This window comes from Anguilla rostrata, chromosome 13 (genome assembly GCF_018555375.3).
Source record: "Anguilla rostrata isolate EN2019 chromosome 13, ASM1855537v3, whole genome shotgun sequence".
Taxonomy (NCBI): domain Eukaryota; kingdom Metazoa; phylum Chordata; class Actinopteri; order Anguilliformes; family Anguillidae; genus Anguilla; species Anguilla rostrata.
The window spans coordinates 29,027,990-29,052,658 of NC_057945.1; the positions used below are offsets into that span (position 1 = coordinate 29,027,990).

Here is a 24,669-nt window from a genome sequence, read left to right on the forward strand (position 1 = left end):
AATGGTAAAGAGATCTTGTTTTCAGCTGTGTCTATGTTCATATTCTGATTTGAGTTGTGAGTGGGTGTTGACATTTGAGGGTAGCAAAATGCAAATAGCTGCATGACTAATTTCACAGACTTCAGTATTTAGTTTCTCTCTCTCTCTCTGTCTGTGTGTGTGTGTGTGCATGTGTGATCATTTCAGAATTATATATATATATATATATATATATATAATTAGTTTAGAACTGTTCAGAATTTCATATTAAAAAAGAAAAGGAGGGTAAGTAGTCAAAATAGTCAGCAGGGCTACAGTGCAGGTACCCAACTGATTAGACACACCTGTTTGTTTACTTTTATTTTCAAATAATTGAGTCTCCACAGCATCCATCAGACCCAGTTTGTATGGTTTCCCTGACAACCAAATTTCTGTCTGGCAGCAACCTGTGGCTTCACCCAGTTGAAGCATTGCTTTAAAAATCTGTTTGCTTGTTGTAAATACATTTTGTGGTTTTGCCGCTCTGTTTGATAGGTGGAAGTTGAATGGCACAGTGATTGCCCCCAAATCAGGTGCTCGCTACAGTCTATCAGGAGGAAACCTGCGAATCAGCCGTCTAAATAAAGACGAAGATGCTGGAACGTACCAGTGCCTGGCTTCAAATTCATTTGGGACCATTGTCAGCCGAGAGGCCAGTCTAACCTTTGCATGTAAGTCCTGAACTTTCTGTTTTGTTTTGTTTTTGTTTTTTTTGGTTTATATTTGAAGGTACATGCTGGTAGTTAGAAAAAAGGAAATCTCAGTGGGGTAAGTGCAGAGTATTATCAAATAGCATGAACCTCAGAGCTCTGATGGCCTTTCTGTTATAGCTAATGCTTAACACCATCTCCAACTTTGCTGCTAATAGAGATGGTGGGATTGTGTGGAAGTGGTCTGGCGCAGTAAAAACTGTATGAAGCTGGGGTTGGGGAGTGTCTTACCCTCAATTGGATAATTGTTTGAAATTATGGCATCGACAGCAAATGAACAATGGGCCCCTTGCAGGTTGAATTCTGATTGGCACTTTCAACACAAGGCCGTCCTTTCTCTCCACGCATGTTTGTTTTGTCCCCGAGGCCTGGCAATGCAGGGTAGGAATGATCCAGTTCCATTGGGAAACCACCGTGCCTGTATGAGGATGCATTGACAGTTCCATCAATTGCTGGTGTCTGACCTTACCAGCTTTTCGCCATTGTCACATGGCGAGGGCACGCTCCAGTGACCGTCTGCCATCCATCTTCTTTATTACTCTTGGTATTGCTTAATTAACTTCAGAAGATGATTGAATGGCATAGGTTCAAGAGAATAATTTAAAGGGCATCGGATATTATTGGAGTGTGTATCCTCTAATTTGATATATAAACTGAAGACTTGTGTGGCATTTTCAACAGCATGCAAAGAGATCAATTCATTTTCTGCTAATAGACAATGGTTAAGCGTATTTCATCAAGCTTTGAAAAAGCAAGAAGGGCAATGTTGCCATTATGTAAGAGTAAATTGTCTTATTTGTTTCTTACATGGGTGAACCGTGCATTTGTAGGCATTTCTGATTTTAGTCTTTATTGCAAATACCAATTTCTTTGAATTCATTGACAAAGATGGTAGGTGTTACCTTGGCTACAATGCCTTTCGGCGGCTGGAATCTTTGGTCTTGGAGTTGTGTGTCCTACAGGACCAAATAAAACAAAAAAAACTGGTTGTAATATAGCTTTGTACCGCTCATCAAAATTATTTGTTTGGGTCAGTAGGCTATTCTCTGAACCATTTACTAAATGCCCAGATTATGTATTGTTACAGGGTTGAATAAAATACGTGCAAACTGTGGAGTTGGTATGCGCAGTCAATAGATGGTCAATAAAATAGCTCCAAGAGTCCAAGAATTAAGGCACGGTGATTGGGTGTAGATGTATGTGCACGCCACAGGCCACATTTCAATTTGATTATTTATCTGACTTTTAGCAGTGATAGAAAATCTTTTATGGCTGTAGAATTTTTTTCCCTTCTGTAAGTAGTGAAACTTTCAGTGAAACTGGTGTTGTATAACTTTATATAACTTTATAACCTTGCTCTCCAGACATACAAGACATTTTAGCCAAATCAATAACATATTCACAATATCTGAAGGTTGAATGGATTTTGAAATATGTTATTTCACCATAAATACTCCTTATTTATAACTGTTGATCAGTGCCACCTATTCTAAGTGATGCATATTAAAACTAATAATTTCATTTATGAACTGTTTTATGAGCTGTTTAGTGATAATTATTTTGGAGTTTTACCTTCGCAATTTTGGTTAATGAAAAATATGAGTAAAAATTTAAGAGACAGAAATTTGACTGTGTTTTATTTATTTATTTATTTATTTCATGTATTGGGTTGACTTAATTGCACTGCCTTTGAAAACCCTGTCATTCATTGCCTAGGAAATAACTCTCACATCGAATATATTGTGGTGTAAAGAACATTAAATTTCTGTCTTTTCTTTTATATGTAGTTCTGAATATTGAGAAGTATAACTAGGAGTGGCAGTGGCTGTGAAAATCAGATTTGCTAGAATCTGTGTATATTGTGTTTATATTCTATTACAAATAAAATGAATGAGATTATTTTCTATAATATTAATGCTGTTTAAGATATCCGTTAATGCTGATGTGATTTAATGTTATGAAAGTATTATTTTAGTACTTAAGCAATGCTTAAAATGAAATACCTTTGAGAAAAAAAACTCAACTGTAAATATAGATGATAGACTCTGAGTAAGACCTTGTAGATGTCAAAACAGATTGTCTTTCCTGTTTGTTACATGTGCTAATAGTTGTAAAGCTGTGTAAGCTACAGCTTTGCTTGCTCATTTTTTTTAAAGTGTGCCAGGTAACGATTCCTTATTTTGTATATGCTAGTTCTGTCTGCAAAAAAGGGCAGACCACCATCTATTATTTTTCAAAATAGCTAGACTGAAACATGTCACTATTTCTTCTTGCAATGTGGCTACTTTTAGTGCTGTTCTATTTTTTTCACAAATTAGTTGAATATTTCATGTCTAATTTCTGAAATATGAAAAATGTTCAGAATAATTTTTTGTAGCAGCTATTAAATGTGATATAGATACAATTTTATGAATACCTTATATAATTGATTAATTTTAGACATGCCCAACAATCTGTCAAAAGTGTATTTCAGTGAACATGCTGAGGTATTCACTGGTTCCTAGTTAACTCTTATTTAGTATTGTTGCAAGGTTAAATAGTAGCCTACTTCTTTCCAACCTCTTTCTGTCACATGTGACTGTCAGCTGACTCTGACAAAAGAGTGATGAAACATCATATGTCTTCCAAACAGCATATTAAATGTAGGCTAATGCTGATAGAGGTTGACCACTGATGCAGGTGTTTGTGAGCGTGAACGATGCATCTGGGATAAACATTAGAGGAGTCTAAATGGGAAGGGGAACCCTCAGGGTTAGCCTATATCCTGGATGATGGCTGATGCCCAGATTATCTCATAACACTGCTCTTAGTGTACATTTAATGCAGGCCACAGATGATGCCCTTGTGAACAAGGGTTTGTGTCTGACTACAGTCTGAGGCATGAACTGCAGCTGAGTTATAGGAGCCTGCACGTCTTCTGATGAATCATGACTACTCTCTTTTCTGTTGCAAAGACACCATAATGTACAATGGCATATAGATGCACCTGCTCATAAAAAAGAGGGGTGGTGAATCCCCTCAAGTCCTATAGCCTGCAAATTGGCATCTATGTGTGGCTACATCTGTTTTTGGCTGGACCGCCCTACAAACACGAATGTCTGTGACTGAGTGAGTGACTGAGTGAGTGATGAAGTTACACCATTGGTCGGACGTGTTATGAAGTTACACCATTGGTTGACCGGATGAAGTGTGTTAGGTTCAGCCATATACTAGGCTTTGACCTGGTCTTGTTTTCTTGTTTTGTTTTGTTTTGTTTTGGCATGGGTTTTCATGGGTATGTAGTCTGCAGTCTATGGCCAAGATTGGCTCTTTTTAACTGACCCTGAACTGAAGTCAAGCATTAGTCACTTTCAAGTTTCATGACTGCAAAAATGAATTTAAATTATGAAAAATATTTAGTTTACATTGATTTTTTTTTTTTTAAGTAACATGAATTTTTGGGAAACAAACATTAACAATGATGCGTGCATTGGATCCAGGCCTATTTTCTGTTTCACCATGTATAAAATGCTTTGCAGCTTTTTAACATGTATATATTTTGATACTGAAGAGTTTGAGTTTGATCGTCTAACTTCTCACGCCTGTGTGTGTTTATATTTGTATGTGTATGTGTGCGTGTGTATGTGCGCGTGTGCGTGTGTGTGTTTGTGAGTGTGTGTGTGTGTGTGTATGTTTTGCCTGGTTCAGTTCTGCTGCTTTACTGTACCAGAGATTGTTTGTTCATTAATTTAATTGTCGTGTACATCCATTTAGTGCATGTTAAGAACAGAGCCGTGTGTGCTACCTCCACCAAATAACTCCTTCACAAAATATCTTATAATGCCATTTTGTTAACTAAATAATACATTTGCATTTTCCTTTGATATCCATAACCAGTGCACAAAATTCTTATTACAATCAATTGCATATAACAGACAACCCCCCCGTCCCCCGTCCCCCCCGTCCCCCAGGATGTCTGAGGCATCTCTTAAAATGTTATTAAAGTAGTTTGTCACCTTGGATATGAGGTAATATTGACACATAACTCGACAAGGTAATTTTCATTGGATCTACACAGAGCACACTGGCTTCCAGAGGGCTTATAGGACAATTCAAGATGAAATCATTCCTTATCTACTATAATATTTGCTCAGTATGGCTGTTTATCTCTGATACACATTCATATTTTATTTCACATACCTATATTTTTCTTCATATTCATGATGTTATCTAACAGCAATATTTAAAAGAAGGTTTACCAACAAATTATGAACAGTCATCTTGATTCCTTTGAGTATATGTGATATATTAATACTGTATCTAACTTGTGCACCAATTCAGTTTTTTGCTCTCTACAGATGTATGTGGTAAATTAATTTTCACAATTTATTTTGATTGATACTGCAACATATTTGTAGTTGTGTTGTGCGTTTTTACTTATACACGCATTCATAGAGTCCCACGTTCCCTTTGTTTTATATACTGATGTGCTTTGAACTGATCCATAATACAATTATTTCACTGCTTCATGTCCCAGAGGAAATAATTTCCCCAGTTTTGATACAAATTAAGTGTAACTCCTGTAACCACACTGTTCAGTCTCAAAGTATTTGGTATTTATTCTCTCTCTCTCTCTCTCTCTCTCTCTCTCTCTCCCTCTCGTTCCCTCTCTCTCTCTCTCTCTCTCTCTCTCTCTCTCACTCAAACACACGCACACACGCATGCACACGCACACTCACACACACATGCTTTTATTACTCACTAGCCCATAAAATCACCACTCCACGTATGGGTTTTTGTAGCTTCTGTGCAGTTCAGTGACTGCCTTCTGTTCTTTGAAACTGAAAGAATTGCTGCTGTTGCAGTTTCTGTCGCCAGGTGGAAGCTTTTTAACTGGTGGGATATCTAAACTTGCAGGACAGAGGAGTTACGGTAGTCCCACATTCCATCCAAAATAAAACGGGAACATAATTCTTCAGCTGTTGTGTAGCTCTCAGAAAAGCCACCGGTGTACAGTGCGCATCCATGCCTAATGAAGTGCAAATAGCTGCTAGGTATATTTGCTGAGACATATTTCATGGTGAAGGACATTAATGTTTTTATGATTGATTTTCTCATCCATTGTATTCTGTCTACGTTAATCTTTTTATGAGCTGTGATTAGGTTATCTAAGGTTTCCTACATTCCATGTTCTTTAATGACTTTACCAACAGGGCTTTATCCTTGCATTTTCCTGTTTGTATTAGTTAGTATACTATTGACATACAGTATAATATTGCATTGGTGGTCCCATTGTTTGGTTTTCTCAGTTCCTAGAAGGGTGTGGAAGAAGGGACATTTATATCCGGAACTGGGCATATTGTACCCGTCATTTTGCTAATGTCCACTTTTTTTTACTTATTTTTATTTATTTTTATTTTTTTACCATTTTTATTGTTCTTTTATTTCCATAGTTAAGGACCAGTTTGTGGGAAATAGGGGTTATTTCTTGGAATATACAAAAGTGTGGAATACAATCAAGGTACACACAATTCAGTCAGATCACAAGGGTGCGGTGTCTAGCAAGCCACTATCTCCTGCAGTTTAGAAAAAAATAACTAGTGCAGCCAGCAGCCAGGAAGTTGACACATCGGAAGACACTGTCAGAATTTCCATTGCAGAAACGAATACAAACTAATAAAACAGGTGCTGGTGCAGTATATACATTATCATCTTTAACATGCAGATAGAATTGTAGATAAAACAGTAGTTTAAGCTCAGAGCCTCTAGTATCTTCCATCTCCAGGGAACCTCTTCAGACTGCAGAAAAACAGAAGCCAAGAAGGGTGTCTCCTGGTTTTAAAAAACAAATCACCACGCTTTTACACATCCCAACAAATTTCCAAACTCCAATGGAGCCTTGTACACAGAGCTGTTTAGCACAGGCAAAGGTTGAGTTTTCCCACGCTGACCTTTAAACTCAGCTAGAATGAATGCCAAACCAAAGCAGATCACCTTATCAAATATATTTCTATATCATGTTAATTCACTTATTCACTTACAATTAAATGATTTTTATGAAACCCCATTATTTTAAGAAATAAGAAACCAAAGTAAATGCATTGTACACTGGAAATCCAACCACTATATAGCCCATGTGGGTAGTTAATCACATATTCACATGGGCTACATAGCTAGCTATTATTAGAGTGCCATCTTGTAATTTGAGTGGCATTACACAGTCTTTGTGGAGCTTTCTCATGCTGATTAATCTTGTAGGGTTCTAAGAAAAAAATCACCTTTGGCCCTATCATTCCATGTAGTCTTTCAGATCTTTGGTTGAATATTGATATACACTACTTCTTCTGCACGATCCTGAAGTTCAGTAGCTTTCCTTTGAAATATTATTTATTGGATCTCATAAACTGAAAGCTGCTCCCTTGGCTCCACTCCAGAATAATATACCAACCATTAATGCATTGTAATATATGTTATTTATTTAGGCTGTCGATCATTAATAGCAACAGACTTAAGATTTCATTTTCAGCAGTCCTATGTCTAACAAAAACCATGCGATTATATATGTCTGCATCATTTCCAGGGACTTTGAACATCCAGTTACAGTGCTTACTTTTAAAACAGAAGGCATGTCAAAGCAATGGCTGTTTCCAAAAAGTGAAAAACAAGTGAATTTTTCTTTTCATTTTTACTATTACTTCTAGTCATGAAATCCTGTAATTGCAAGTGCACTGAACTAAGCTACATTTTTATTTATTCTCCCGTTGTTGGATTTTTCCATTGTTTCTCAATATACTACTGTCTATGTCACTGTATTTATGCATAGATAACTGTTGTGAGTGGCTGTAAAGATCAATGGGCTGTATTTTCTGGGGTTTTTTTTTAGTATTTTTGATAATTTACTCTTGAAAGGGTAATAATGTGGAATCTTCCACCAAATCATCCTTTTAGAGAGTAACATAACCCGAAGAACATAATCATGATTAAGTCCAGTGGGCAGATCTAATGAATGACTTGTCTTTGTATTCAGACACTTTATATGAGTTATGATAATGTGCAGTGACATTTAAAGTGCTCATATTGCAGGGCTGATGGTGTGCTGAGGTGAACATGGATCACTATAAGTATAGAAATATCGTGTTTACCATAATGGATGTTAATGGGTACAATATCACATTAAATCATCTCTTACTAAAATTAGTGGGATTCTATGGGACTCTTTGTGAAAATGCATATATAAAATATATATTTCCATTGGGGGGAGGAGTGTTTTTTTCAGTGTCAATATTAACTAGCATCTATATTAAGCACTTATCTCAACTTCAACACATTGTGTCCTTAACATTGAGTGACATTTATGTATATCCTGGGCGTCATTATGAAGCAGTCCTCAAGAGCATACTTTTATATAGTCAAAACAAGTCTATATGTACATAGAGACAATACTTTATATAGAAAAAAGTAAATATATTTCTAATCTAAAGTGCATTGCTGTAACATCAAGAATAATGAACAGTTCAGAGACACAAAATTAACAGGCACCTGTTGCGTATATGGATGTGTGCAGTCTGTATGGTCATTCTCTGCGTCAAAATAATAGTGTATTTTATTGCTTACGGAACTTAATGAATGGAAATGATTCAAGATAAAGCACAATTATCGTTTATTCTGAAATTATTTCCTTGATTTAGGTATTCACTGGCAGGAAAAAAACATTATTTTTGACATCTAGCTTCATTTGTTAGTCGTTTTATTGATCTTAGTTTTCCTTTTATATGCTGTCTCCATCAAGATGTATCCTTGTCTTTATTAAAACATTGGCTATCAAAAAGGGGTTGCCATTGAGATTGTGCTACTCTCCAAGTAAAGTGAGCCTGGTGTGCTTACTTGAAGTTCCAGCTGCTTTTATCTGTAGCACAGAAACCCAAAATGATTCTAAAATACCTTCTTGTTTTTAATTAATTCAGCACCTTAGATGTCCGATGCTTTTGTCCACTTTGTTCTCCAGGCTCTGGCTTCGTTCAGGCTTTTATCTGATATCCCGTCCCCCGTTTTGATGAAAGTGGGTTCGATGCCACTCAAAAACTCTTTGTTGCCATTCCTCCGTCACAAGATTGGACCCTCTAGACTAAGAACCACACTCGCCTGAGAGCCCGCATGCTCAGGACATTTGCAAGTCATTGATTCAAACCATATTGCAGTCAAAATGACTTGCAGGGCGCTCCAGACCACTCCACTGGAAAACCCAGTCTGAGAGCAGCACAGGGGTACAAAAGAGCCACAGTCCTCAGATGCTCTGTTATTTCCAGCTACAGGCACCCATTTATTTTGTTTGTAATGGTGGTGAATGAAAAGTTGTTTTGCATTTTTTTAAGGTGTAAAATAAAATATATTACCAACTACCAGTTGGTACGCTATCAAAAATATTGAGAAAACGCCATTAAAATTAAGGGCCTCTTAAATGAATTATAGCACTTTTATTAAAATATTAAGAACATTAAATGAATCCAATAAATACAGACCATTAATCAGATTAGCATTGTGTGTGAGGGGTTTGTGAGCGGTTACTATTATCCTATTATGGCATATTTCTTGATGGAGGTAGCAGAAAAAAAACTATATAAAACTGAATTATCCACAATGGCAGTAGTATAAGTCCCACTTGTTCTACTATTTTGTTTTAGAGATCCCTGAAGAAAAGGTTTCATTGCTGAGGTATATGCACATCAATTGCTGAATCGCATTTTTTTTCCTAATAGGGCTAAAGAGTTTAAAATTGCTATTAGCAAAAGCGTGTTGCAGGGTTAAAAGGAGATTTATGTTTTAAGAAATAATTAAAGCCAGCCTCTTAATAGACTTGTCCCATAGCCAATATGACATTTATTAGCTGACCTTATAGTACTCTTCATAAATCAGTGAGCCTAGTAATTTTCCATTTAAATCCATTCCTGAAGCAGAACTAATCAGCAATCTTGTTTCAAAGGGAGATGGCTGTAGTGCTGCAGATTTACCATTGATTTGCCCTGAAAGCAAAGCTTTATACTGCCTGCTATACTGCTTGAGGTGACATAACGGTATGGAGTATATTATAGAGCAAGGTTAATTATGGTTAATTAACCCGATTGGTATAACGTGCATTTCAAATGCATGATTTCATCGTATATGTGGTTCACAATCTTTTCTGAAAAGGGACGATGTGGGTGCAGGTTTTTGTATTATCTCAGCACTAAGACACCTGATTCTACTTATGGAGATCTTTATTGAAGACCATGATTGCTTTTTTAGTTGCATCAGGTGTTATAGTGGTGGGCTAAAACAAAAACCTGCACCCACATCGGCCCTTTTCAGATATGATTGGGGATCCCTGCTCTTTACAGATGTCATTGGCTATTTCCGTTTCTTTTTTATTCTGCAAAAGATGCTCATCCCTCACCAAAAATCAGTGCTGTCCTTTATTTCTGTCATGCCATCCTGTCATGTTCCTACTGCATATCTAGCCTGCAAGACATCATTTTTTACTGATGAGGACGGAACAAAAGAGTACTGTACCTGTACACTAAAAAAATGTAATCTCGGTGGCTTTACGACAACCATCATCCCTAACAGTAATATTGCAAAACAAAGAAATGGAATTCTCTTTGAAGAAATATCAAGAAAGACGAGAGAATGAAGCGTCACTCCACTTTGCTGTTATTTTGTTTTTCCTTTTCATTTTTCAAAATGTTACATATGAGCTGCAGATTCGACTCAAAACTAATTTATCTGTTTGCAATCCGTTCTCTTTTCATCTCAAAGGTCTGCTATTATTTCTCATTCAAACACAAGTTTCTTTGCTGTAGAGGGGCTTTGAGAACTTCCTGATTGGAATGTATTTATTCCAGTGCCATTCTTCTGAGACTCTTTTGAAAGCTCATCTATGAAGTGTATTGCATATTCAAAATTACCTCTACAGGAATGCACAGCTCAAATGTAGCTGGGGGAATATGGGAAACTGTACCATCTTGTTATTGTTTCCCATCAATGGTCAAACATAAATTAGTTTCAATAAAAAGGTAATTTTGGTTTCTAAACCATTTTGGAATTGCTTTGTAATGCTTTTGCAGGTGATAGTGATGAAAAAAAGCACAAAGGAGGCCTGATAACTGCTGGAGCCATTAAAGTCATTCATGTGTGACTTACACTTAAAAAACGGTTTTTTTTTTCTGCATATTGGAAGGGCTATAGACTGAAAAAAAGGCTCACGGTTTCTTTCTCACTGCTTTTTACCAACAGTATGTTTAGTCCAATATGGCATCGCCATCACAACTGCACCAAATTGTGTCACTTAAAAATTTTTTTTTGATTTTCATTGCAGCCAGACAGTGCTTAATCAAAGACTTGAGAGTGGATTCTTATTTAAGCTGAAGTGGACTTCGGAATAAAGCTAGTAATTACCAGAGCTATTTATATTCTGTCACAGTAAAAAAGATTTTCCTTTCTTCAGTTGGTGCATTTAAATATGTCAGAAATCATCTCTGATTCAGAGAATCTTTGAAGAGTGTGATGACACTCAGATATTATGTAAATCATTTCACCACACATAAGTCTTGATAAAAAAAAAATCTGAAAAATAACAACAGCAATAAATCAATTAATTAATAAATTTAATCTTCAAAATAGTGCGCTTTGACGGTGATTAGCATAATACCAATTTGTTGCCATGGGGACATATGATTAGTCATTATATTATATTAACTAATAGAATTATCTCTACATAAGATAGTGTATAATGAACCTGTTCCATGCAAAGACAGGCCGAGAGAGAGAGAGGGAGGAGAGAGAGAGCGAGAGAGAGAGAGAGAGAAAGAGAGTGCTCAGAGAAAGTGTATTGATCGAGGGATCATTAAAATGAATGCGTATAGCATGATCCAACATTGCATCTTACTTAGAGATTTTTAAACCACATCCTTGAAGGCTGCTGCACGAGACTGTGTGGCGACAGCAATTCATTTGTGATGTTTGAAGTGCTTAGATCATAGAAATGTGTGTTCATCTGTGGCCAGGATGAATCCATTTTTTGGTATTTATTTAAGTAGACATGCCAAGCATTTGCTGTACTTAAATATTTTTTTACAGAAAATTGTACCATGCGGTGAAAAAAATGTAAAAAGAATTGAAAATGTGCTGAAGTCCAAAAACTAACAAAACGTGCTGTACGGTAGCTATTCAAATAAAATTAATAACTTTTGCCATGTGCTAGTGTCAGTCTGCACCCCCTGATCTTGTCCCTGATCCACCAACCCGGCAGAAAAACAGGGATAAAATAGTAATATTGGGGCAAGAACATGTGCTTTTGCTGGCCTTTTTATGTTAACAAATAGACTCCCCCAATCCCCCCTGGCCCCACTTTCTTCAAAATGAAAATTATGAATGATCATAGTCAGGGAAAAAGTTGATTGAATCCAGGCATATATATTGTTTACAAGGCAGCTTATCTAGAAATGCCACAGGTCTCAAAAGAATGTTTTTGTGTTTAGTACTGAGTTAATATGGTACTGCTTTCTTTTTTGTTTGCCTTTTCCCACCAGTCCTGGAAAACTTCAAAACACACAGAAGAAGCTCTGTGTTGGTCCGTGAAGGACAGGGAGTGGTGCTGTTGTGTGGACCCCCATCCCACTCTGGAGGTGAGACAGTGATTTAAGCTGTTTTTTGTACTCCTTTATATTTGCTTGACTCTGCAAAACAGCGTGGAATATGTCTGCATGACAGAACCACCAGTGTCAAATATGAAGTAGGTGCATAGACAGAACATTTGTTTTCCCCCTGAATTCATATGAAAGCATGTCTAGCAGGGAAGTTTGTTTTCAGCTCAACGGATGCAGTGACAGATAGCTGGTGAACATTCTGCTGACTCTCCATACATACAGATTTATAAGGCGTTTTCTCAGGTTGCATGTTGTCTTGTCTGTTCTCCCTTCTACATCCCTGGGTCATTTCACACCTCCTTCCCAAAGGCCTGCCCACAAGTCTGGGCTTGTCTAGCTCCTGAGACACTGGTGTTTGTCTGCACTCATCTGCTTGTCATTCACCATAGATGTTACCAATAGCAACCACCCTCATTTACTAGCTCCTTTGAGGCCAAGTTAGTTTTGTGGCCCATCTTATCCAGGTTTAAGCCATTCATCTTCACTGACAACACAGGGCTTATGAGTGAGGGAGCCCTCAGCTGTTCTCCACATCCGGTGGTAGTTACCAGCTGCTTTTTCCGGGTTCATACATTCTTCTCTACCAACTGATTTTGGGGGATTGATTTGTTCTTCTTTACCAGCTACTTTTAGGGTGTCAATGTATTCTTCTCTTCCCGCTTCTTTTGGGGGTTGATGATTTTCTATACCATTTTGACTACCTTTTTGGTGCTGCTGCATTCTTGGACATCAGCTTCTCTAGGGGTGCATCAATGCTCTCTCACCTACTATTTCAGTTTTGGAATGCACAGTCTTATACAGCCACTCTCATGCTGCAATCTCCACAGCCAATGCGTGATAGTGGAGTTCTCATTTTCCTTTGGAGTGTGTGAAGTCGCCAGCTGCTTCTTTACACACTAAGCACACAAACCAAGCTTGCACAGACATGAGTCGGAGGAAGACACTTGTGTAGCTTTAGAAAGAAGACTGAGGGCATGCAGTCAATCAGAGGGGGTCAGTAGAGAGTGTTGTGATGCAAATCCCTCATAACTGAACTCTCCCTAACCCTGGGTAATTTTGTGTCACCCTGAAGAGTTACCAGATACAGTCGGTACTGGTATAGTTGGGAGTCGATCCCGGACCGCGTGGCCCCTCCATGCATTAGAACAGTGCCTTAAAAAGGAGGATCCACCAAGCAGCCCCCACCTGCTGTTTTTGGGTCAATTCATTCTCCTCCATCTGCTCATTTTGGGAGCTGTTCTTCTCCATCCCGCAATTTAAGCCACTCTCCTCTGTCTCTTTCCCTAATTGAAGCCATCATCCACCCCCAGCTTTTATTGGTAGCTTCAGCCATTGGCCTACCAGATGCCAGCTCCTTTGGGGGTTCCTTCCTCCTCCTGTAGGGGGTCATGCCATTCCAGTTCCATCCTGCTAGTTCCTGAACTATTGAGCTAATATAGTCTACACACTCTTGGAGGGGGTTGACTAATTGACTAATTACCCTGCACCAGGTCCTGTGGTTGAGATTTTTTTCCCACTAGCTAGATTGAGTGATTGATTATTCTTCTCCACTATTGAGGGAAGGGCCGTTCTCGTCCATCAGCTCCTGCAGTGGGTTGAGACTTTTTCCTCCAGCTTCTTTTATGGGGGGTTGTTCATTTCTTGTCACCGTCTGGTGGAAGCTGCTTATTATAATGTGCTAATGTGATTGCATATAATTAACTTTTAAACATGTGCTGCAGCAGCCTTTTGTGGTGTTGACGGTCTTAGCCTTAATAGCACAATGTGTTGTTAATATTGTTTTGGATCATTCAAAAGTGCTTCAAATGTGTTTATAACCTCGCACAGTGAAACTGTCAGCTCCAGGAGATGTGTATCCTTGCACTTTTTAGAGTGAAAAGTGAACCTTAATCACTGACAGCCTTAAAATGCAATGTGGGCTGTCTTCTTTTAAAACTTATATTAGTTAATTTCTAACTGTTTTTTTTGTTTTGTTTTTTTAGTCCATTTTTATTTTATTGTTTTGTAAACTGTGATCCCTTTGGCTGTATGTGGAGGCTGTTGTAAATTTCAACAAACAAATTCACTGGAGAAGAGCAAAAGACAAAATGAGAAGTCAGATTTTATATGAGGGAGTATTCAAACGGCTCTCAGATGGGAAGTTGAGCAGTATTACTTTGTCGAAAAGGCGTTTCAGTTTTTAATCGTGGCTGTGTACTAAAGGGTATTACATTTTGAATCGCCTCTTTTTTATTAGTTGTCCCGTCGCTCCATCTGAATTATACATTCTCTCATAGGCACTGTAGGCCTTTTGATTCCTAAGAGATTTGACTAATGTTTGCATTGGGAATTTACATTTTGAATTAAGATGGTTGAATTTCCCTGTCCATTGAATCAACCAAAATAAGATGTGCAGAAATTAAAGCCTGACAAAGACAGAATTTTTTCTTTCCTCTTGGGTATTCATATTCATATATATATATATATAGACGAGTGACAAATTAAAGGAAAAACCAACATAAAGTGTCTTCGTAAGATACACCACGAGCCACCAGAACAGCTAGTGCCTTGGCATAGATTCTGCAAGTCTCTGGAACTTTACTGGAGGGATGGAACACCATTCTTCCAAAAGACATTCCCTCATTTGGTGTTTTGACGATGGTGGTGGAAAGCGCTGCCTAACACATCGGTCCAAAATCTCCCATAGGTGTTAATTTCGGTTTAGATCTGGAGACTGCAAAGGCAATAGCATATGATTCACATAATTTTCATACGTATCAAACTATTCAGTGACGTTTTCGTTTTCTGGATGGGGGCATTTTCATCCTGAAAGAGACCACTCCTATCAGGATGGAAATGTTTCATCATAGGATAAAGGTGATCACTCAATAACTTTGTATTGATTTGCAGTGACCCTTCCCTCTAAGGGGACAAGTGGACCCAAACGATGGCATAAAAATGCCCCCCACAGCATAGGAGAGCCACTGGACCCCCTCACTGTCGGGGTCAAGCATTCAGGCCTGCACTCTTAGTGTAGGCCACACATGCACTCACTCGACAACCACTTGACAAGAATATGGTGAAGGATGACTCATCTGACCATATCACTTTTTTCCGCATCTCTGTAGACTAGTGCCTATGGTTTTTCTACCATTGAACTCTCGAACGTGCATTTGTTTTTGTAATGAGGGGTTTAGGCACTGCAAGCCTACTGTAATATCTCTCTTGCTGACACAGTGTGATCACATCCTGCATTGATATTCTCGGTCACCTGAGGATGAGTTGCCCTTCAGTTTTTCTTTATATATAGCGCTAATGCACGTGCATCACAGTCATCAAATGTGCACTTTCGACCACAATTTTTGGCTCTATTTACTGATGTCTTTCCCATAGATCTAAATGCAGATGTGACTTTAGTCACTGTTGCTATTAAACACTAGCCAGTTGAGCAGTCTTTGTGACTGAAGCTCCTGCCATCCGTGCCCCAGTAATGAACCATCTTTCGAAGTCACTTAAATCTTTTCCTCTTGCCGTCTTTATCCAGAATTTAGGTCAACTGAGCATTGTTATACATACTACAGAGCATGATAGGATGTTAATTGCTTAATTGTATCATGCAGTACACCTGTATGGAAGAATCTGCATTCGTTATGTTCCTTATTCAGGTTTTTCCTTTAATTTGTCACCCATCTGTTTGTATATATATATATATATATATATATATATATATATACAGTATATATGTGTTTGATCATTTAAAATAAAATCTCTAAAACTAAGTAAATTTGTCACTCATAGTGCCAGCACTTCGTACTTACTAGCAGCTTTATGTGGGAAAAGAGAAGCTTATCACACAGCGCAAGGAACTGACACACTGTCAGTCAAACCTGGCTGCTTCCTTCCAAAATCAACCCGCTCAGCTTCCAGCTTACTACTGCTCCCCAGAAGCACAGAAAAGCTTCTATAAAAGCAAGTTTGGAAAGTGATGACTGTCCTGGGATGTTGTGTGTGGTGTTACATTTCTTCCTCGTTTTGCCACCATATAAGTACATATAATGTCATATAAAATGTATTTTACACTTACTGCAAAGCTTAGCTCCTATTGTTTTCCTAGATGACCTTCAGAGTTAAGTGACTCTATTTTGGAAAATATTTTCTTCGGCTAACATCCGGAGAGCAATTCATCAAGTTTTTACCTGAGTGGCTATGTAATTTAACTAATCCAAGACATTTAAATATATATATATATATATATATATATATGTATATATATATATATATTTTTTTTTTGTACATGTACATCTCCTATCAACAGGATTTATCTATTTCCTTATGACTGAGTTAAGTGAAGACTGTGATGCGGTCATTAATGAAATGTATATTTTCATAAGTCAAATGTCATATCTATTAGGATCTTGATTTGAATGAAATCAAGACCGTAATAGATCCTCGTGGTTTGAAAGAATTGTAAATTAGGATATTTTAGCAGTGGGTTTTTAATTAGAAGATGATCCTCTTAGTTAACATGTCAAATCCGAATGAACAGGAGTTATGCTAAATTGATGTATTTTTGTCAATGCTGTGATCCCTCTGGGCTGCCTGTGCTAGCAGCCACTTGTGTCTCAGTAGGTGGTGTCTTATTTTTGTACGTAATCACACGTAATGACTGTTTATTTACAAACACTTGTTTTGCTATATTCAGCTTTGTTGCAGTTGTTGTTTTTTTTTTCTTATGCTTCTTTTATCTTTTCTGCTAGGAACAGTAAAGCAGGGTAGGCTTAACAGAGGGAAATTACTGATCAACATGGTTTGGAACAATATGTGGTGTGTAGTCTATCCCCAAAGATTTTTCATGAAAGCTTGGCAGGCTGCTGGCATGCCCAATGCAGATGTCACATTTGCACATTTGTTACGATTTACATATCACAGTGGTGAATTGAAAATAGTTTAAATTATTGCAGATGTCTTGCTGAATCTGAAGAGGCCTCTGAAAATGTATTCCTCTTCACTTTAAGAGTGTGATGTCTCAAAATTGATGGAATTTCTTTTGAAAGGAGTTGCCTGATCTGCAAAGAGATGGGCTTATTCTGAGCTCAGTGACTTTAGTAATGTTCAAAGCTAACACCCGTCAAAGTGCAAAGGAGACAATCCCTCTTTGTTCTGTTCGATTTATATGCATGCATTGCCCAGAACTCCGGGTGCAGAGAAAAGCACCATTTTGTATTGCTATCATCTGTCCTGTTCTCTAGGTCTGTTTATGTTAATAAAGCAAATAACTGCAGGACACAGGGTCAGGATGCATCTGGCTAATATGTGGGAATAAGTAATGACCAGAGCATTTTAAACATTCATATGATATCCACACTGTCTATTATTCATCAAACAAAAAAAATTTAAAAAACTGTTTTTTTCCTGCATTTTTACTTAATATTTTTAGTCAGTGAAGTGCATAATTTAAAAGTGTTATTATATATACTCAGTAGCCACTAACTATATATAATGACACATTATACAGTAAATCATGTGACATCAACTCAATATATAAAGCATGCAGACATGTTGTTTGACCAAACATTAGAAATGGGCAAGATGCATGATCTAAGCGACTTTGACCGTGGTATGATTGTTGGTGCAAGAGAGGATGCTTCCAGCATCTAAGAAGCAACTACTCTCCTGAGATTTTCACGTGCTACGGTCTCTAAAGAGATTGTAGAGTATGGTGCGATAAACAGAACGCATCCAGTTCTGTTTATCCAGCAAGTTCTGTGAGTGAAAACACCTTGTTAATGAGAGAGGTCAGAGGAGAATGGGCAGACTCTTTCAGACTAACAGAAAGGCCACAGATGCTCAAATAACAGCTGTTTACAACAGTGGTCTATAGAAGGGCATCTCTGAATGCACAACACATCAAAGCTTGAAGCAGATGGTCTACAGTAGCAGAAGACCATGCGGGGTTTGACTCCTGTCAACTAAGAACAGGACGTTAAGGCTACAGTGAACACATGATCACCAAAACTGGACAATTGAAGTTTGGAGAAAAATTTCCAGGTCTGACGAATCTCGATTTCTGCTGCAGCATGCCGATGCCAGAATTTAGCATAAACAGTATGAATCCATGGCTCCATCCTGCCTTGTGTCAACAGTGCAGGGTGATGGTGGTGGTGTAATGGAGTGGGGAATGTTTCTTGGCACACATTAGACCCAATTGAGCATCATTGGAATGCCACAGCATACCTAAGGATTTTTGCTGACCATGTGCATCCCTTTATGGCCGCAGTCTACCCTTTTTAAAATGGATACTTCTAGCAGGATAATGCACCATATCATAAGGCATGCACATTCTCAAGCTGGTTCCATGAACACCACAGTGCCTTCACTGCTCCAGTGGCCTGAACACTTCTCAGTTCTCAAGCCAACAGAGCACCTTTGTGATGAGATGCAATGGGACATTTGCAGCATGAATGTGTGGCTGAAAAATCTGAAATAATTGCATGATGCTATTGAGTCAGCATTGACCAAAATCCATCAGGAATTTTTCCAACACCTAGTTCAGTCCGTGCTGCAAAGAATGTTCTTGGAACAAAAGTATATATATATATATATATATATAGAGAGAGAGAGAGAGAGCGAGAGAGAGAGAGAGAGAGAGAGCTCACCAGGGCTCTCTTTCTTCTTAATGATGTTCCAAACAGTTGGTTTTGGTTAGCCTATGGTTCGGAATATGTCTCTATTTCTTTTTTTTTTATTTCTCAGACTCATAATGGCTTCCTTGACTTTTATTGCAACAACTCTGGTCCTTATGTTGGCAAAAGTCAATAACAGAGTTCAACGGCAATCAAAAGGCTCAAATCCATACTGAAAATGCCTCTCTTATACCTGCACTAAGGAAGCACTTGAACACACCTATACGTGTGCAATTATGACACTCTTATACTTCTTGTTCATGAATTATTTCTTAATAATGCAAGTAAAAAAGTATGTATGTATTTATTTAAAGTCAGAAATTGTTAGTAGTTTGTGTTTCTGCCTTTTTCCTCGATTGCCACCTTCACTCTGCTTGGCATTGATTCCACCAGCCTATGCAACACCTCATCTTCCATTTCATCCCAGCACTTTCTGAACACTTCCCATAGATGATCTGTTGATGCTAATTGATGCTTTGCCTTTTCCCTCTTCAGCTGCTCCCACTGATGTTCCATTGGGTTCATGTCTTATTTTCAATTATGTATTCTTAAGTAAGAAGTGTAACTGCAGTATCACAATTCCATTATTTCTTGGATTTCTTGTTGAAACTTGTTACATAGGACAATATACTGTACCATGTATAGGAAGTTGTTTGAAACAGCTCTTCTAGCTTAATGGCAGCTATTTTTGACAGATATACTTGTGTCAAAGGTCTTTAATTCAAATGAGCCTCTTTTCCTTTTATTTCAAAGCTTTGTGACTGAAATGTGCTGGCTGAATTTCTTGATTATATAGACAATAACCACCTGTCCTCATTTCAATAATATAGCATCATTTAAATGTGATGATTCATTTGCAAGCTTTTTTTGGAAGCTAGGATTTGAATGGATTTGAATTTTTTTGTTGCATGTTTGCATTAAAATTCATATGTAAATATTTTGAGGAAATATATATAATTTTTATTTCAGGAAAATATATATTACTGGTGACCGGTTCTCATTGTCCATGTATACCGTATTTAATCATGTGACGTGCATATGCGCGTGCGCATGTGTGTATGAGAGAGACACAGAGAGAGAGAAATGTTAGGAGGAGAGGGGAGTAATGTTATTGTGAAGTAACAGACGCTGTTAATGATCCAACACACATATGTGTACATGAGTGTACAGACATTACACAGTTAAACAGTTCTGTTGCAGTACTGGGGTTGAGATGTAAGGGTACGGGGCCCTTGGCACCAGAGTTTGTCAACATGTCATATTTTGAGCTACACAAAGCACTTGTTTGTACCATCATGTTTATCATGTTGCCAGCTTTCTGGCATTAAAGCAAGAAAATCAGCTCTTCCTTTCAACTGAAAGAATTAGAAGGAAAAAAAACGTGGTAAAAAACACATAGTCAGGTAACACCTCAGAAATGTGTTGAATTGAGAATTGTGTTCTTAAATTATAATGAATGCATTGTAACTGAGATACCGCACGCACACACACACACATTCCACTGGTCAGTATACTAAGTGAGTTGTGCGAACGGGAAATGTTCAGCACTAATTAGCACACAGTCGTGTGTTGGGCTGGAACTGCGCAAATTCCTCGGTCTCCCGCCTCCCAGAGCACGCCTCATACTAGATGATGACCGCTGGTGACAAGCGATGATGATGATCTGCCATGCCACACTAGTCACTGACTTCATGGGGCCCCGCTTGATTAAATAGCACAGCCGCTCATGGGAAGCACCTCATCAAATGAAGTTGCTGCATATGTGTATTCATTACCTTATGTTTGCAGCCTTAACCGATGGGCTGCAGCCGCGGGGACCCTTACTCTTTGTATATCCCCCAGCCTCTGCCTGGCTCAGCCTTGCCAGAGTGCCCGTCTGGGGACACATAATGCATAGCAGACAGCTGGCAGAGGCCTTCCTTTGCCGCATGGAGCACTCCAACATGCAGATTGAGCTGTACATAATCTACGGACTGCAGGAGGAGAGAAAACAGCCATTGGTTTTGCTTAGCTTGTTGAACTGAGAAAGAGATCACCATAGGTACAGGGAGACAGCAGTGGAAAGACAACTGTATCAGCAGGGTTTTTTCATTGCGCCTTGCACCGGTAGTGCATGACTTGGAATTACAAAAACAATAGTGCTTGCATGTAGGGGGTGGGCTCCTGTTTTTGCTCCTGTTTTCTGCAGAATTCCATGTATAATTAGACACTTCACACTTATATATATATATATATATATCTTTTACAGCTGTATAAGCTTTGTGGGAAACTAATTTATTATTATTAATAATAATAATAATAATAATAATAATAATAATACTAATAACTTTATTTGTATAGCACCTTTCATACAGACTGCAGCTCAAAGTGCTTAACAGGGAAAATAAAAACAAAAGGCAAAAACAGGGAAAAGCACAGCAATCATAATCAGTTATGTTCATATTTCTGAAATCCTTTCTCTATCATTTCATATAATGTACAAACCCCATATAATGATTAGGGATGGGAATCATTCACATTTCGACAATACCCCTGCTAAAACAACACTTTTCAAACCTGAACCAGTAGTCTGCCTTCTTTAAAAGAAGGAGCAAACGACAACATTAAATGTTTTTTTTTATTTTTTTATTGCAAAGGCCCCATTACTTGAATCCTTCTCAGTAAAATACAGCCACACTTTAGATACTTTAGCTTTCGTCATTTTGTACAAGTTTAATGTTAGCTAGCTTGCTAACAAGTCGACTAGTGAGTGTATGACGTTAGTAGACAGCACCGAAATCTGCATCGCAATTTGGTCCCAGTAGGTGACGTTTCCAGTCATATGGGAACTGGTGCCTGCTGCATTCCAAAAAACCTACTCTTCAAAGGGTTAAAAATCAATTGTTACTGCATGGGTTAGTGGCACTGGATTGTGCTAGATACATCACCCTAGCCGAAAAGGCGAAAAATAAAGGCTTACAAAACACTAACACTTCTTGTAAGTTTTATCACCACTGCAGTGCAGTAAAAAGCCAGCAAACTGTTTTTGTGATAAATGTGGCCTATTGTTCAGATCTCAATTGAAAACACTGAAGTGAACTGAAATGCTTCAGATAGTGAACTCGGCCTTTAATAGTTGAAATGGTTAGTTAGAAAGGTAGTCCTGAATGGCTTCCATTCAATGTGAGAGACTATCAACACTTAAAGGAAACATGTTAAAGTTATTGCAGCTAAAGGAGTTGCCAAAGTTAGTGGACTATTTTCTTTTTTCTGTTGGGATATTAAGTGTCTGCTGGCGTTTTGTTGAGTATGAAATGTTAAAACTTTTGCGTTATTTGCTAGGTCACATTATGATTTTTTTTCTCCCATGGATATAACGTATGTCTTTTTTTGTTTTGAATGTTTAGATGAAACACAGCTGTCTGCACTTGCATTTTAAATGTATAACATAATATTATAATTATAATATTTTAACAATAAAATATTTGTATTGTGATGCAAGTTAGCCCATGCCTCTTTTCTTTATCTCTTACCTAGACTCGGCTTTAGACGTTCCTGTGTAAAGCAAACATTTATACAGTTTTATTTGTACAATTCATTTTCATTTTCCAAAAAGCATCCATGTAATTCAGTAATCAATAAAAATGAATGCACATTCAGGACCGGGGAACTGGACTGATACATTTGAACTTTTAACAACAATCAACAGTTGGTGGTGAAGCAGTTGAAATGTACAAATATAAGTCAGCAATTTAATTTCTATGATCATCAATATCTGCAACGTCACGTGAGCAGTGTACTCTAGGGTACCCTAGTGTCTGAGGGCTTCACAGCACTGTGTTACAAAGGAAAAGCATCCTGGTCAGAGAAAGTGCAACACCTGGTGCTGTTTCTCCCTCTGTATTCCACCCACCCACCCCCCCACCCCCCCTTTATCTCTTTTTGTGTCGCTGGGGGTTTGCATTCCTCTCTGTTGGACACAAGCCACACGTCATATCCCTAGGCTCCCTGCACCGCCACACAAACACTCCCTGTGATGACAGTGGGATTTCAGTCCTCAAGGAATAACATGTCAGCTGCACAGGAAGGAAAAATAAGGACAGAAAAAAACAACAGGACCCAGTATTCAAAGCCAAGCTCCAGCAGCTCAGGCCCCCAATTTTTCTCAGTGCACTGAAAGATAACAGCCAAGAAATTTCTGAACAGCTTCCCTGTACTGATTTTCTTTTTTTTTTTTGTATTTTATCCAGTACCATTTATAAGTCATTGTTCTTACTTAACAGGAGTGTGTTTACCTTTCGGGGTTCCCCACTAAACAGCCTGTGATCCCCAGTCTGATGTAGTTTGGGTGTAGCAAGCTCAAACTATGTAATCACTTGCCCAGAGTGATTTAGATAATACCATTACTTTTATTTTAATTGCTTTCTGTAGTGAGTAATGATATTTAATAAGCGTGACTCATAGACACAGCTGTCTGGTGCTCTGTAGCTCTAACCAAGCAATATAGCAAATAATACTTTTTCATATACTGACAATCCTTACTCCTTGTCTCTCTTGTTATGTAAATAATGATTTCATTGGTTTCAATATGTCATATTCACATGTGGTCAAGGGTGCTATTTGATCACCTGCGGCAAATTATATTGTTGGGGTGACTCATATGTCCAGTTATTGGTAAGACTTATTTATTTTTTTCAGGTGAGGGATTGTGTTTTATGTTGATTTCTGCCTGCTTGTGTACAGCATTCCACGTAGTAGTCTAGTTTACCTACATTTACATTGAGGTAGGTGCTCACACAATTTGAATTCAGCACTAGGTGAGCCCAGGCTATGATACTCCTGAGCATTAGTGAGTTTCCTGTTTTGTAATTGCACTGTGATGTTTAGGTGTTGTTTACATTTGTATTGAATGAGTGGGAATGAGGGATTTCTGCAATTACACGGTGCCAAGAGTGCTGGCAGGGGTGTTGAAAGGACCTGTGATACCTAATCCAAATTTTTGAATAGTTATTCATAAAGAACAAATATGATATGATATTAAGCCTATTTTATTGAGCAGAGATTTTAAATGAGTTTTCAGAACAAAACAAAAAAAAACAAAGTGACTATAATGCCCACTCTACATAGCCTTTCTATTTTAACCGATGGTGTGAGCATTTAATATGTTAGCCATCAAAAGTGAACCTCAAGTGATTACAGAATGGATACAGCATTCCGGACATTTTAACTACAATAAACAATGGTAATCACACAGTGTCTTGAAGAATGGTATTTTGGCACTAAAATCAATTAGTAGTGATATAAAAAGATCAAAAGGAACAGCAGAACTGGTCAATAGCCATGTTTACTAATGATTTGAATGAGGCCTCAGCGCCAGATATAGACTGTTTAAATCTTGAATTAGAATTTTCCTGGCATTATCTTATCTACAACAGATGGATGATTGATCCACACCTTTAAATACATAGAATCTAGGATGAGAAGATTTCCCAGGTCACATTGAGATTGGTATCGAACAGGTAAATGGACTGGAGCCTGCATGATTTGTTTAGGCTAATTCATTAAGAATTAAAGCTGAGAAGCAATTACTACCATCATTAAATCCCTTAAAAGGAGAACATGTATCTGTTATTTTTCTGG

The 24,669-nt window shown here is 37.9% G+C and overlaps 1 protein-coding gene across 3 annotated transcripts in view; it reads left to right on the forward strand.

Annotated features, from left to right (window-relative positions):
- cntn4 (contactin 4) overlaps positions 1-24,669 on the forward strand; it is a 145,805-nt gene that overhangs the window by 55,453 nt on the left and 65,683 nt on the right. For all 3 annotated transcript variants that reach the window (XM_064305309.1, XM_064305308.1, XM_064305310.1), the window contains exons 4-5: positions 514-689; positions 12,272-12,367. In XM_064305309.1, coding sequence (XP_064161379.1) covers positions 514-689; positions 12,272-12,367 — 272 coding nt within the window. The remainder of the gene's footprint in view (positions 1-513; positions 690-12,271; positions 12,368-24,669) is intronic.